Source organism: Phalacrocorax carbo, chromosome 3 (genome assembly GCF_963921805.1).
Source record: "Phalacrocorax carbo chromosome 3, bPhaCar2.1, whole genome shotgun sequence".
Taxonomy (NCBI): Eukaryota; Metazoa; Chordata; class Aves; order Suliformes; family Phalacrocoracidae; genus Phalacrocorax; species Phalacrocorax carbo.
Genome location: NC_087515.1, coordinates 82374596 through 82387718, shown reverse-complemented (window position 1 = coordinate 82387718; position 13123 = coordinate 82374596). Strand labels below are relative to the sequence as shown.

Genomic DNA, 13123 nt, shown 5'->3' with positions numbered 1-13123 from the left:
TTACATAGTATGAGCACTTTTACCAGCCCTTGGAGGTGAGACGTATAAACAGCTCTGTCTCTATTCTCTATAGAAATAAATAGGAAACCATGTACCAACACAGGAGGCCTTTTTCTTCTGCTTGCCTGCACTTAATCTGTAATCCTTCGTGTAATTTCAACTGTAATATTCATCACTTATATATGCATAAAAGTGCTGAGCTTCAGTTCTGTAAGTAAAGCAAATTAATACATTTGTCTTCATTAGTTGAACATAATACACAAAAAATAGGTGCAAATTATTTATTTTTATGCAGGTCAAACCATGTATTGAAATTGATTTGAGAATTTCAACTGCTTGAGCAGTTAATTTATTGTTGCTGAAATATAGGACTGTGTAGCTAACACATTTGATGAAAGAACTGGTTTTTGTAGTTGCCTCAGGAGTATGACCATATTGAAGCACTATCTGAGAGGCAGGCTAAGAGACTGAGCTTTGTATGAAAAGAGAATTGCCAAAACACTTAATGTCCGGTAGCTGTTGCGAGCAGACTCTGCCTTAGAGAAGAGGTTTCTAGCAGGAATTTATTGAACAGATGTAACTGAAGCAAAGACATTATTAAAACATTATATAAAAAAGCACAGTGAGTGAAACAATGAAAGCCAGTGGTTTTAAGCACTGTTTGAATAGTTGAGGCTTCTTATTCTCGCTGTATATATAATGCGCACAGCTAGATGATGCCTCCTCTTCCCAAAGATCAACCAAGAACTGACTGCCTTGCCTCTAGAGTCACTTTAACCTTGTAAATCAAATTTGGGAACAGAAAGCTGCATGTATAACCTCAAAGAGCCAGCTTCTCTTATTTATCAGAGGGTTTAGAAATATATGGAACATCACTTAATAGAACAGTAGCAGCTGAAACTTCTTATCATCACCTATAAAAGCAACATGAGACTTTAGAAATCCTGACAGCTCCGAAGGTCTAATTTTTTTTTTAATAGCTTAAATAAATATTGCCCAGATTTAAGACGACGCTGCAGTTAGATGTACCCACGGCCACTTCATACCTCACCCATGATGAAACAGCTAATGGCAAAACACTGACATTTGTTGTTCTCAGAATTTCTCTGAGAGCTTGGTAGGGGATTGGGGTGTTCTACAAAAGTATGAACTGGGTTTTCAGGTCTGGATACTTTTGTTATGACCTTAACACTTTTTCTGTCTTTGAAATTACTCTTGTCTCCCTGCCCAAAATCTTCGCACATAGCAGGACTACATGTAACATTTCATTAGACTTCCTTAATTCAGCTATTTATTGCTGTGTAGTGTTAGAAAAATACTTCCCACAAAGGAGGCTGTATTTGCAAACCATTCGTACGTGAGTGATACAGGTGTTTTGTATTGAAGAACCTTTTATTGGAAAAAAAAAAGCACTGTATAAATACAAAATACTTTCAGCTGTGGTAAAAATAATATCACTGATTTTCTCAGTACAGTTTTCAACAACAGTATCTTCCTGTTTGGCAGGTGCACAGTTCAACAGTGGTAGAGAGATAATAGTGTATTATGATTATGACATTTTCAAACTGTCTGTGATGTTACAATGCAGGAAAAGTCTATGAAAAAAATTGCTTTCATTTGTTTGAATTCAGTATTTAATCTGAAAGGCATGGTTTAGAGCTGTTTACAATGATGGTTTGAGGAGGGGCTGAGCAAACTAACTGTGTTTAAAAAAAAGAAAAAAAGAGAATATAATATGCATGTCTAATACAATTATGTAATAATGACCTGAGTATTTAATATAGTAAAAAAAAAAAAGCCTTTATTCTGTTAAGGCTATCTTGGTTCTACAAAAAGAATTAGAGAAAAATGGTGTATATTAACTATTAAACCTGTTATCATTATATCTTATTTAAATTATTAATTATAGGCAAACATTATACATACATTTTTTTCATAATTTTCTCACTGTGGAGGGTAGATATGCTTTAAGCTAGTTACAAATTAATATGTTAAAAGATGTCCACTTTCCAGTCCTAAAACCATAAGTACTTACGAACACAAGAATTTATGAATGGCTATAGTAGTCCTAAATCTCCCCTGTGTTCATCTAATTTTGATATCAATTATGTTGTATCTTTATAGCTAGAAAATTATGAGAAATAGTATACAAAGTTAATCTCAGCTACATGATCCCTCTTGGTTACGTTTCAGCTTTATAAACCTACGTTAACTTTTTAATGACAGTTCTATAAAGAAACAACCAGAAATTGGCATGTGTTGGGAATGTTTATGACTGGGGAGAAGTGAAAACAATTAGAGCACACACCTCTTGTGAAAGCGTTTTGATTACATTTGGGATAAAATACTGATTTAAAATGTTTCCTGCCTCTAACCAGCAACTTGTCTTTTCCAAGCCACACATGTAGCTCAAAGGTGAATATATATATACACACACATATATAAAAAGGAATAGTGAACAGCTTTGGTTTGGATTTTGCTTTGAATGTTTGCAGTTTTCATTAGATATGGGGTAGCTTAGGCTGCTGTAAACATCTACTGAGGATTTTCCATTGTAGTAACTGCAACTTAATGACTATTTAATGTTTACAGTATATCTAATTTTACAATACGATTATCTTAATTTATCATGAAGTGTCGTGGTTAACAATCAGAATCAGGAAGAACTGAAGCATTAACCCATCCTGATAAATATTTTGTCCTGATACATCCTTCGGAAAACAACAGTAAAATTCAAAGTTATATATTTAATCAGAAAGACAAGAGTGGGAAATCTAATGTATATGCAGCACAACTAAATTCAAGTTGCAAGTATTTCTTGTATTAGACCTGTGACTTTAGTATTTATTCCCAATATTATTCACAACATATGGAGTATTTAAAGAACTTTGAAAAAAATTTCTTCATGCCCAGAAGTCTAAAAGTCCTTGAGCCTAGTCCATAAGGAAGTAGAAGGACAGCTGGTAGAGGAGCAAGAAGTATTCTTTTTATTAATATTTAAATCTATCTTATATTTTAATGCATTAATCATAAATGAATAGGAAATGTATATAAATGTTATTTGTATTTCGGGGTGTCAAAACCAAGACTTTCACACCTTTCTGCATTAAAAAGATGGATGTCCACTCAAAGTTTATTAATACAGCACTTTTCAGTATACTTGGGAAGTGTGTTTAAACTTTGTGTCTGGGATGCTTTGCTGTTAATTCATATGTACCTTAGAGGTAAGAATGCTGTAATGCCCCATCATTTCATAAATATAAACCAACAAATTTGCTGTGAGGCACAGAGCTAAGAAGTAGGAAAAAGTGTTTCACTTAACATGACAAATAAAGCCTGTTATTAAAGCCACATTTAGAATCCACATCCATCTCCTGGTTATAATGCAACGATCTCAGGTTTTTTCTATACTTTTAAAAATATCTGGCCAATTGCTACTTACCTAAGTGGCTAATTTTGCTACAGTGGCGCTTTTTTTTTTTTTTAAATTGGTGAGCTTTGCGTATTTACTTGGAGCTAAACTGAGATCCAGATTTTGGGATAAAGGAGGATCTGCTCCCGTGTCAAATTTGCAGGAACTGTTGCCTTTTCTTTTGATTTGTTGCTCTTCAGTTCACTGTGGGGCATTACTAGCTTCCTATGATTGCCAAAGCATTTTAATCCGTCAAGTCCCCAGCTACAGTGATGGCATTACTCCATGACATGGAAAAGAGTCCTCAGTGATCTTTTCTTATGTGAAAATGAGTTTATTTTGAAAGTGGAGCCAGGAACTGGGAACTGACAGAATCCCTTTTCTTTCTTCATGTGCTGCTTGGAGACTTTTGAAACCGCAGATAGGAAGAATGAACCAAGCTATGTTGACCCTTGTCTCTGTCGCTTCCCTCCCGTCCCAATTAGAGAGGGTTAATGGAGTTAGGGAGCAGAGCTGGCTGTGACTTTTAAAAGAAAAACATTTCTGTGGAGCTAAAGTAAGTGCTTATCCTATACCCAATGCCCCTGAGCTGCCTATTCCTTTTCTATGGCATGTTTTAACTGTGGCTGTCAGTCTTTATTACTGAGTGCTGATGATGCCACAGATTCCTGGAAGGTGTTTCAGGCCCTGTGATGCATGAGGCTGCAGGAAGTAGTTTTTCCATAGCTGCTTATAGTCTAAACATCTATTCCACAATTATGTGTAAATGAAATGCCTTCCATCTTATTTCTATCATGCCTATGACTCCAGTATACATGACACCGAAGAGAAACTGAACTCCACATACTGTATCACCAGTTATCCCCTAGCAAGGAATGTCTGTTCCATAGGCCTGGGCTAAATTTTGTCTTGTAAAAACAAAAGGAAAGCTTCATCATAGTAACTGATGGACAGAGATAACAGAACAATATAACAAACAAAACTTTCAAATATGATTTAGCTAAGCACGCAGTCAGTTTGGTGGCTGAACATTTCGTCTGTGATTCTTGATGGGGCTAAACTATGAGATATGTACAGAGAAATGTAGATATACTAAGACTGAAATGATTTCACCTGTCCCCAGTAGGATAAATGGTGTTAGCCAGCATTGTTATGGAAATTTCAGATGTGCCTACACTGGAGTGAGACCATGACTGCATCTTATGTATATGTACCCAAGCTAGCTTTAGGATAGATAGATTAATCTGATGTAACCACAATGGGAATGGGCTCATGCTGAAAAAAAAAACCACTCAAAACAAAAATATCCCAAACACCTCCATGCTGAGTTTGGTGCTTCTTCCTTTCAACTGCTAAAACTAGAACTTGAATTGGTTGCTTTATTCAATGTAAACTAGTCACATACAGCTTCAACACCTAGATATTAAAGAAATGTCTTTCCTGCTACCTGCGGCTTTCTCCTTCCAATAAATACTTCAGTACTAGAAGTACTTCTTGATGATCTGAATTTTGTACCTAGATACTGAATATCATGGTGCATTCCTAACTACCTAGGTACCTCTCTCTTTTGCTTTTTGCCATGTGCACAGAGTAGGAAATAATGTTGCAAGATAAGTAGCATAGTCTTGGTTTTTTTAGTAACAAAAGGAAAAAGTAACAGGAACAAAAGATGCTATCAGTGGTATAGGAGCGTTCAGAATGGATTTTTCTGTCTAGCAAATCAAAAGTAACACGTAACTATGTCCCATGGACACCAACTTGTAAAATACCAGACAATTCATAGTGATTTCTTTTGGTAAAATGCACCTGGAATGATGAAACAAAAAAGTTCCTGGTTTAACACTTTCTTAATGATGGAGTTAGCGGAATGCTGCTATTCCTTTTTACTTATGACCAAATTCAGTTCTACAGGTCCCAGTATGTATTTGTATTTGACAGAATGAGTAAAATAGACTAAGAGTAACCAGGCAGGAGATTTTACTAAATTATAATGTAGTAGGAAACCTTTTCAAAACCAGTGAGATCAGCAGGATTTCAACATACTAATCTGTATGCAGTGAAGTCTCAATACATAAAGCTTATATGTTCATAATTTATGATTAAACATATCATTATGTGCATAAATCTTTATATACTGAGACCTCAGGGCAGAAAACTTATCTATGCATTATTTCTGAGACTTTGTTATCTTAACTTCGTACAGGTATTTCAGACAATTGAATTTCATGCAAGTTTTCATTTTAATTTTACATTTTCATAAGCAGGTAACTACAGATAGAAATTATTACATACCTTATCGAATTTGTAAATCATAGGAAGGCACTAAGGTCTCTATAATCTGTAAAAGAGGTCTTAAAAGTAATCTTCTGGCAGAAATTATCATTCCTGCAAACAACAACTAGATTGGGATCAGCAAATAATGTATAGATTGTGTTCTGTAGGCCCTCCAGTCCCAGTTTGTAATGAGAAGAGCTTGTCAGTTGACACGGAAATGAAAGCAGTAGGAACCAGCAAAAGAGAGGGAAGAAAAAGTTAGGTACTTTTGCACTGGACTTCTCCCTTTCTCTGCACTCAATGGAATATTATGTGCTCATCTTTTTCCCTGATCTGGGGATGGATTTTAAAATATCACTGTGGCTGTCCCCTCCTAGTCTTCTCCCCAGACTACACAGACTGGTAAGATTTTTTTCAACAGCTTGTCTTTTTATTGAAGGTTGAAGTGTGATGTTCACATTTCTTCACGTGGAAGAATTTTGGTTTATTCTCTCCTGTTTTTTTTCTTTCCTTCTGCTTTAATGCTTTATCCTTATCCGTATCATATTTATTTTGCAAATGTATTCATATACATTGTCTGGCAATCTTAAAGTTTCTGGTTTCATTTTTTTAAAATCTTGAACAGTAAATTCTCTTAAATGAAATATTTCCCATTTTAACAAAATGTAAAAAAAACCAGGACAGCTTCTTGCAAGACCTCATGGAAAGGCTTGATTCATTTTTTAGTCACGTCGTAGGAGTGATAGTGAAAATTACCAGTAGATGTAAAAAATCTTTTATATTTACGTCTTGATTTTTTTCTTTCCTGCAAGTAAGACAGTTTTAACATCCAGAGTGTAACCTGTATGCCTTGTCCATATTCTCTATTTATTTTCTCTTCTTTTCGTATGCTAACTTTATCATCCACAGATCAGACCATGATACTTTTAGGCACTTCAGGTGCTTCTGGGTGGATTTTCCATTGCTGGGACTTACAATCCAGCTTGTATCAGAAAAAAATTCTAGGAGCAAATAAAAGCTTAGGAAATAATATTGTTGCTATGCTTCTTTTGTTCTCTTAATAACCACTTGAATCAGTATAAACAGCATAAAAGTGGCTTTTTAGAAAATATCAGATTATTTGGTGTCCTCATTGTTTGTTGCAAAATGTGAATCAATGAATTTAGATCACTAAGTAATTCTGAAATAGAATAGAACTACAGCACTGAGTGCTAGCTTTTTCATGGTTATAAAATTTTAAATGTTTAATTTAACAGCAGCAGTATGCAATGCTGGTCATTCCACATTGATCCTTACTTGTGAGATTACCATTTTTAAGACAAGATAATAAGGTATAACAAATACAAATATTGCAGTAGGAACACCAGAGGCCCTGTAATCTGTCCACTCCGCAACTCTGCAAAATTTTGCAAATCACCAATAGTAAGTGATACTGTTGAACTGAATCACTATTAACTGCATGTTTCTAATGCAATCCTTGTAAACTTAACTAAATGTAGATAGGATTAGCCTGTGCTTTATGATTTCTATTTACGATTTCCTCAGTTAATTAATTTTTTAAGCCCTTCAAATGGACTAGAACTGTATGTGTACAAATCTGGTCCCTAGAATATATAAATAATACATGAAGAATAGTTGGTACTGTCTATATTTAGACCAATAGAAAGTGTGGAAATGAAATGCAAATCAGTTTAATTAGAAAGCAGCCTGTCAGATCAGAAGATGGCTTAAACTGGGTCCAAAATTATTTCTCAGAATCTAATGTTATTTACGTTGCTGTTGTTAAATATTTCTAGGCAGTGTAACGCTGAAAATATCCCCAAAAGATTATAGTATGCACTTACAGTTTCCCAGGCTCTTGTGGACTAATCACTTTCCTTCTTCCATCTGACTGAAGAAATGTGTCAAGTACAGGGTTTTGCAGAGTTTCAGCATAATCGGGATGGTCTGGAGTGGTGTGACTTAGGCCTCTGCATGCACAAGAGAGTAAAAAAGAGATGTTTTCCTTTCTTCCTGCTTCTCTTATAGTCCTGTGTACACACAGTTTAGCTCCTAGTAGAGAACATAATTCTTTTCTAAGCATAGATGATAAAAGCACAAGTTCTTGCAACTTAAATACTTTGAGGCCAGTTCTTCATGCATTTTATTCTGGAATAAAGGAAGAGCCTAAAGCGTTTTCTAATTAATGGTCCTTTCTATATTTAACTTCCGTGCTGGCACAGCAGCCCTTTGCTATTAGCTTTTTTCTTGTGATAAACTCTAGATATAGAAATAGATACAGGTATAGAAATAAAGAATAAATTGAAAGAAGTTCCAAAAGAAAATATGTTTGCCAAGAGGGTAAAGAGTATAAACTATCCTACTGATGCATTCCTTCATCTCCTTCACAGTTGATCACAGGACATGAATAGTCAAATGGGCAGCATCTCTCTAAAGGATGCTGAGGATTTTGTTTAAAAAACCAGAAAGTTAATGAAAATGCATGTTATTACTCAGCCAAAGGAAACACTGTAAAAATTATACATTGTAAGTAACACTATTATGACAGAAAGAAAAATAGGAGGGGTTCTTTCTAGAATTGCATTCATATCACATGAAAGAGATAATTCCATCTCTTTTCATCTATTTTTCCCCCCCCTGGGATTTCTTAACCACTTTGGGAGTCTTTTATTCCTGTTTTCGAAGGAGGAGAAGAAAAATGATGGCTTTGTACTCTCCTTAAACTTTACACAAATCTTAACATAGAAAATACTTCTAATTGTTGTGATTTACTCTCTAACATTCAGAAAAGAAAAGCATTCTCCACTGGCATTATTAATTAATGTTGTTTTTTAAAATACTCATTGAAAAGTCCTCATGTACTATATAAAGAAAAAGAGAGCAGATGACAAAGATATGACACTACCCTTTGAACTGCCCCTTGAAATACTGAAATGTTGAAAAGCTGCAAAGTTATCACGTCATTTTAAAATACTGAATTATGAGGAAGAAATACATTAAAATATGAAAATTTACAGCCCTGTTATTCAAACACACTTAACCTTATCTTTCTGAATGCATAGCTACCTGATACTGTTAATAAGTAAGTGCATGCTTGGAAGGTACCTTAAGTGCCTGACAATCTATCAAATAGAGACTTTCATGGCTTGGTCCTGGAGCATAAATTGTTGTTTCTTCTTTTAATAAAGTAATAGTGTAGAGTGCTCGTTACATATCAGACCTTGGATTAGCTTTAAGGTAACAAGCTATGTAGGTTTATGTAGATTTATGCATGTTAGACTAAATCTGCTGCAGCATAATTAAAAGCCTGATAGAAATCGAAAGATTAATATTATTTGGCTGCATATAATAGTTGGGCATGAAGAAGTTTGAGACTGTGGGACCAAATGAGACAGGACTTGTTGCATCAAGTTGCCTGGCTTACAGGCAACACCAGCTGGATCAAGTTTTCTGTGTATATATTTATATGTGTGTGCATGTGTGGGTTTGTATTTGTATGACCAGTGTGATCGTGGTGAGGTGTAAATGGCTTTTCAATAAATGCGATGGTTGTAGAGGATATAGGTTTTTCTGTGGCATTATGCTACATTTTATTCTTATCAGGAATAACTAACTTTCTTTAAAATATGCCCCATGCAATATCAGTTCCCTGTGGTCTCTTTAGGTTCTCCATATAGAGACAAGATCACTATAGCAATTCTTCAGCTGCAAGAGGAGGGCAAACTCCACATGATGAAAGAGAAATGGTGGAGAGGCAATGGCTGCCCAGAGGAGGAAAGTAAAGAGGCCAGTGCTTTAGGAGTTCAAAATATTGGAGGAATCTTCATCGTGCTGGCAGCAGGATTGGTGCTTTCTGTCTTTGTGGCAGTGGGGGAGTTTTTGTACAAATCAAAAAAAAATGCCCAGTTGGAAAAGGTAAATATTGTCTTTTCCTACTTTATTTTATATTTATGGTGTATTTAAATAATAATTTAAGCATTTATTAGCAAAATGTAGGTGATGCATACTGATTGTTTATTCTATAGTGCAGTACCTGTATAACAAAGGATCACAGCAAAGTACCCAAAGTTTTACATTTACAGCTTTTAATTTGTCTTCAATGTGTTTAATTGTAGCCAGATTTCAGGACAAGTGACTATTTCTCCTCTTATTCAAGCCTGAAAAAAGACAGCTTTTTACTCCTGGAAGTTCACTGCAGTTAATTTTATGGATGAAGAAGAAATCCGAAACTGTAATGGGAAACAAATTAATCTTCTACAGATAATTGTGATTTTCGAAAGACAAACTGTAGCTCAAAGTCAAAATCTAAAAATGTCTCTATAGAAATGTTCTTTAAAGTTTATAATTGCGAAGTTGTCCTGGTAGCCTCTGGAAAAGATTACATCAGCATGATTTTTTTTGGTGGGTTTACTACTGATATGATGACCTGTAATTTCAAACCAACTCAGTTTTGAAAATTCTGGTGTTAATTTGTTCTTACTTGCAATTTAGACAACTACAATACTATAATTGTGCCAATGCTAGTAAAACCTTGTGAAATTCCTAGTTGGAATTATCATTTTTGCATAATAAATAAATAAATCTCTCTACATATATATGCCCATGTTTAAAACCAAACTCAAATTATGTATTTTATTTCTATGGCATATTCTGAATTTTAAAAATTGAGAGAAACTCTTGGATTTTACTAGCTCTTTTTCTTTTTTTCTTCTTTTCCTTTTGAGGGTTTTGTTACCTACAGCAATTTCTATATTCCTATTTAGTAATTTAATTTAATAAAATCGGTAGTAAATCCAACAACTATATTTATATTGGTATTTTTCCAGATGCTACTGGTGAATTTTTGTAACTTGACTTATTATTCAGAAAATTTACAATTTGTTTTCACTTCATTTGAGGGAGCCTTTTGTTACACAAGTGTCCTGTTATGAATATATTGTTAAAGGAGTTTTTTTTCTGATACACACAAAGGCAGTGTGAGGTCACAAGGTCCTAAACACAGTTGGAACATGGATACCTTTTATTAAATTGTTAAAGGGCCATTTAGATCCTCTTCTTTATGGTACTAGAGGCTGATTCCTTTCTGTTAACATACTATTGGAATGCTATGTTTCTGAAATGAATTTGCAAGGAAAAAGATAACAGTTACTTAAGTAACCTGTGCAAGTCTCAATAATTTTTATTCACTCCGAAGGTGGATATGGATTTTATACGGACATCAGTATAATTTGGTTTAGCTTTTCTGGATTTTTAGCAAACACTCGCTTAGAAAAATAAGACTGTTTTGATAATAATCTTGTAACATGAATTCAGTATTTTGCAGGATGTGAATGCGTATCTTATGTGACAATAACAGCATGTTGGAAGTTGTGTGAGGAAGCAAATAGAAACTTCTTAATTAATGAGTTTTTTCTCTAAGCCCAATGGTTTTGTAGTTTTGGTTTGGGGTTTTTAATTATTTATTCTTTTTAAATTTCTTTTTTTTGTTAATGATGGATAAAGACAGCAATGACTGGAGGTATCTGACCTTTTAACATTACTTGTACCAGAAAGGTCTCATCATATCATCAAGTATTGAGATACTGTAAAAATTTAGGAGTGAATCTCAAACAGCTGAAAGAGTCAGGTTTCTCCTCTCTCTTTCCTCCTTGCCACCAATCTCTTCCCTCCCCTCCCTGCTACACCCACATACCCTGATGGCAGGAGACTAGTAAAATTTCAGTAGAATTTCACTTATGGAATGAAATTAACATCAAAATGATGCCAGCATTCCCAACACATGGGCTACCCAAGCCTCTCCTCACCCACTTCTCCCAGCAGCCACAGACCTTCAGTGAACATCTTCTCTGCTCTCCAAATGTAGCAGATCCCCTTTGCCTAGGAGAGTGAGTAGTACCAGCCAAATGGGAGCTAAGCAGTACCGTCATCTGAGTCCAGTCACTACATCGCCTCTGCTGGAATGAGTAAACCATGCAAGTAAAGCTGCCTTGGCTATCCCACAGGGAGAGAAAAGGCACCTATTTTTGGTAGCATTTATAGTTTCATCCCTTTAGAATCAAAGTATCATTCTGGCATTTGTATAATGCTTGTCAACATTTGGAGATAGGGAAGATCAGAGTTCATATTAACAACCAAGGAAAAAAAAAGAAATCAGATATCTTCAGCTGCCGAACGTATGAAGTATCCTGGGATATAAATGGGCATATTAATATGTGTGTCTGATTTTTAATATATAAAAAATATACAGCTACACTTCTAGTGGGGAGGCAATGCAGATTTAAAGTGTATAATTTAGTTATGTTTTTATCATTTTTGATGAAGCTTCTGGAGTGCACGTGTAAACAGAGAGATTGGCTGGTGTGAACCTAGTTGGAGGAGTGAAATCTTGAAAGGAATGGAGCTCAGAAAAGCAGCAGAAAAAAAATTTGTTATTTGCTAAATATTGTCGCATCTTGTAACCAAAGTGTTTCAGAACATCTATGCTCTTGATGTGCTCAAAAATCCAAAGGAAACATGTGACACTAGCTGTAGCCTTTCTGGGAAACAGATGTCAATAAACAGAATACCACACATTAATTCATGCCACCACACTTTCCAGACACAGAGAAATTCCTCTTTTATTGACACCTTTCTAAAGCAAAAATAAGCCTGGCTGTTATCACAGTTAGACTGTCAGTCACTGATACTTACTATGGCTAGTTTGTTTGAAAAACGAGTGTCCTAATTTACTAAGTATTTTGTAGAAGATCCAGATCTGATGGATGTGAAAAGAACAATATATGGATTCAATGCTGCTGTCATTTATAGCCATTCAAAACTCATTGAGCCATAGATTTTATAAATTTTACACAGTTAAGTGCTTCAAAAAATGTGAAATGGGACACGTCAGTGTACCTTAGCTGTTTGTTTCACTAGAGGAGATCTGGTCATAGACTTCCTATAATGCAAATACTAGATTAAATCTACTGAAACAGTAACACCAACAAAGTATTTCTGGAGTTATACGATGAAATTATAACATAACATCACTTAAATTAGCCCGTCTGAAATAGTTAATTATTTATAAACAACTATAAAAGCAATAAAACCAATTAATAAATTGATGCTAGTTTATATTTTACATACATTTCCCAAGGAAAACAAAACCACTTGAACTTTCCATGGTAAATCACCACTCAGCTACACAACTGAGTTGAGGAAGATCAGTCTGGATACTTTATCTCACGAGGTACAACGAGTGAGGAGTTAGCAGCACTGGACCCCAAGTACACATCAGTAGCTGTGAATATGTGTGTGTTACATACAAAACAGTATTTTATTTACAACTTCAGATTCTACTGAACAAGAAATTCTGAGTGCTGAATTGTGACCTGTATATGAGACCAACTATGTCTTTGAAGATGGCAGTAACTTAACTGGTTGACTCTTGCCCAAAAT

The 13123-nt window shown here is 34.9% G+C and overlaps 1 protein-coding gene across 1 annotated transcript in view; it reads left to right on the top strand.

Moving 5' to 3' along the window:
- Window positions 1-13123, top strand: part of GRIK2 (glutamate ionotropic receptor kainate type subunit 2) — a 417871-nt gene that overhangs the window by 388599 nt on the left and 16149 nt on the right. The window contains exon 15 of the mRNA XM_064447555.1: window positions 9351-9601. Coding sequence (XP_064303625.1) covers window positions 9351-9601 — 251 coding nt within the window. The remainder of the gene's footprint in view (window positions 1-9350; window positions 9602-13123) is intronic.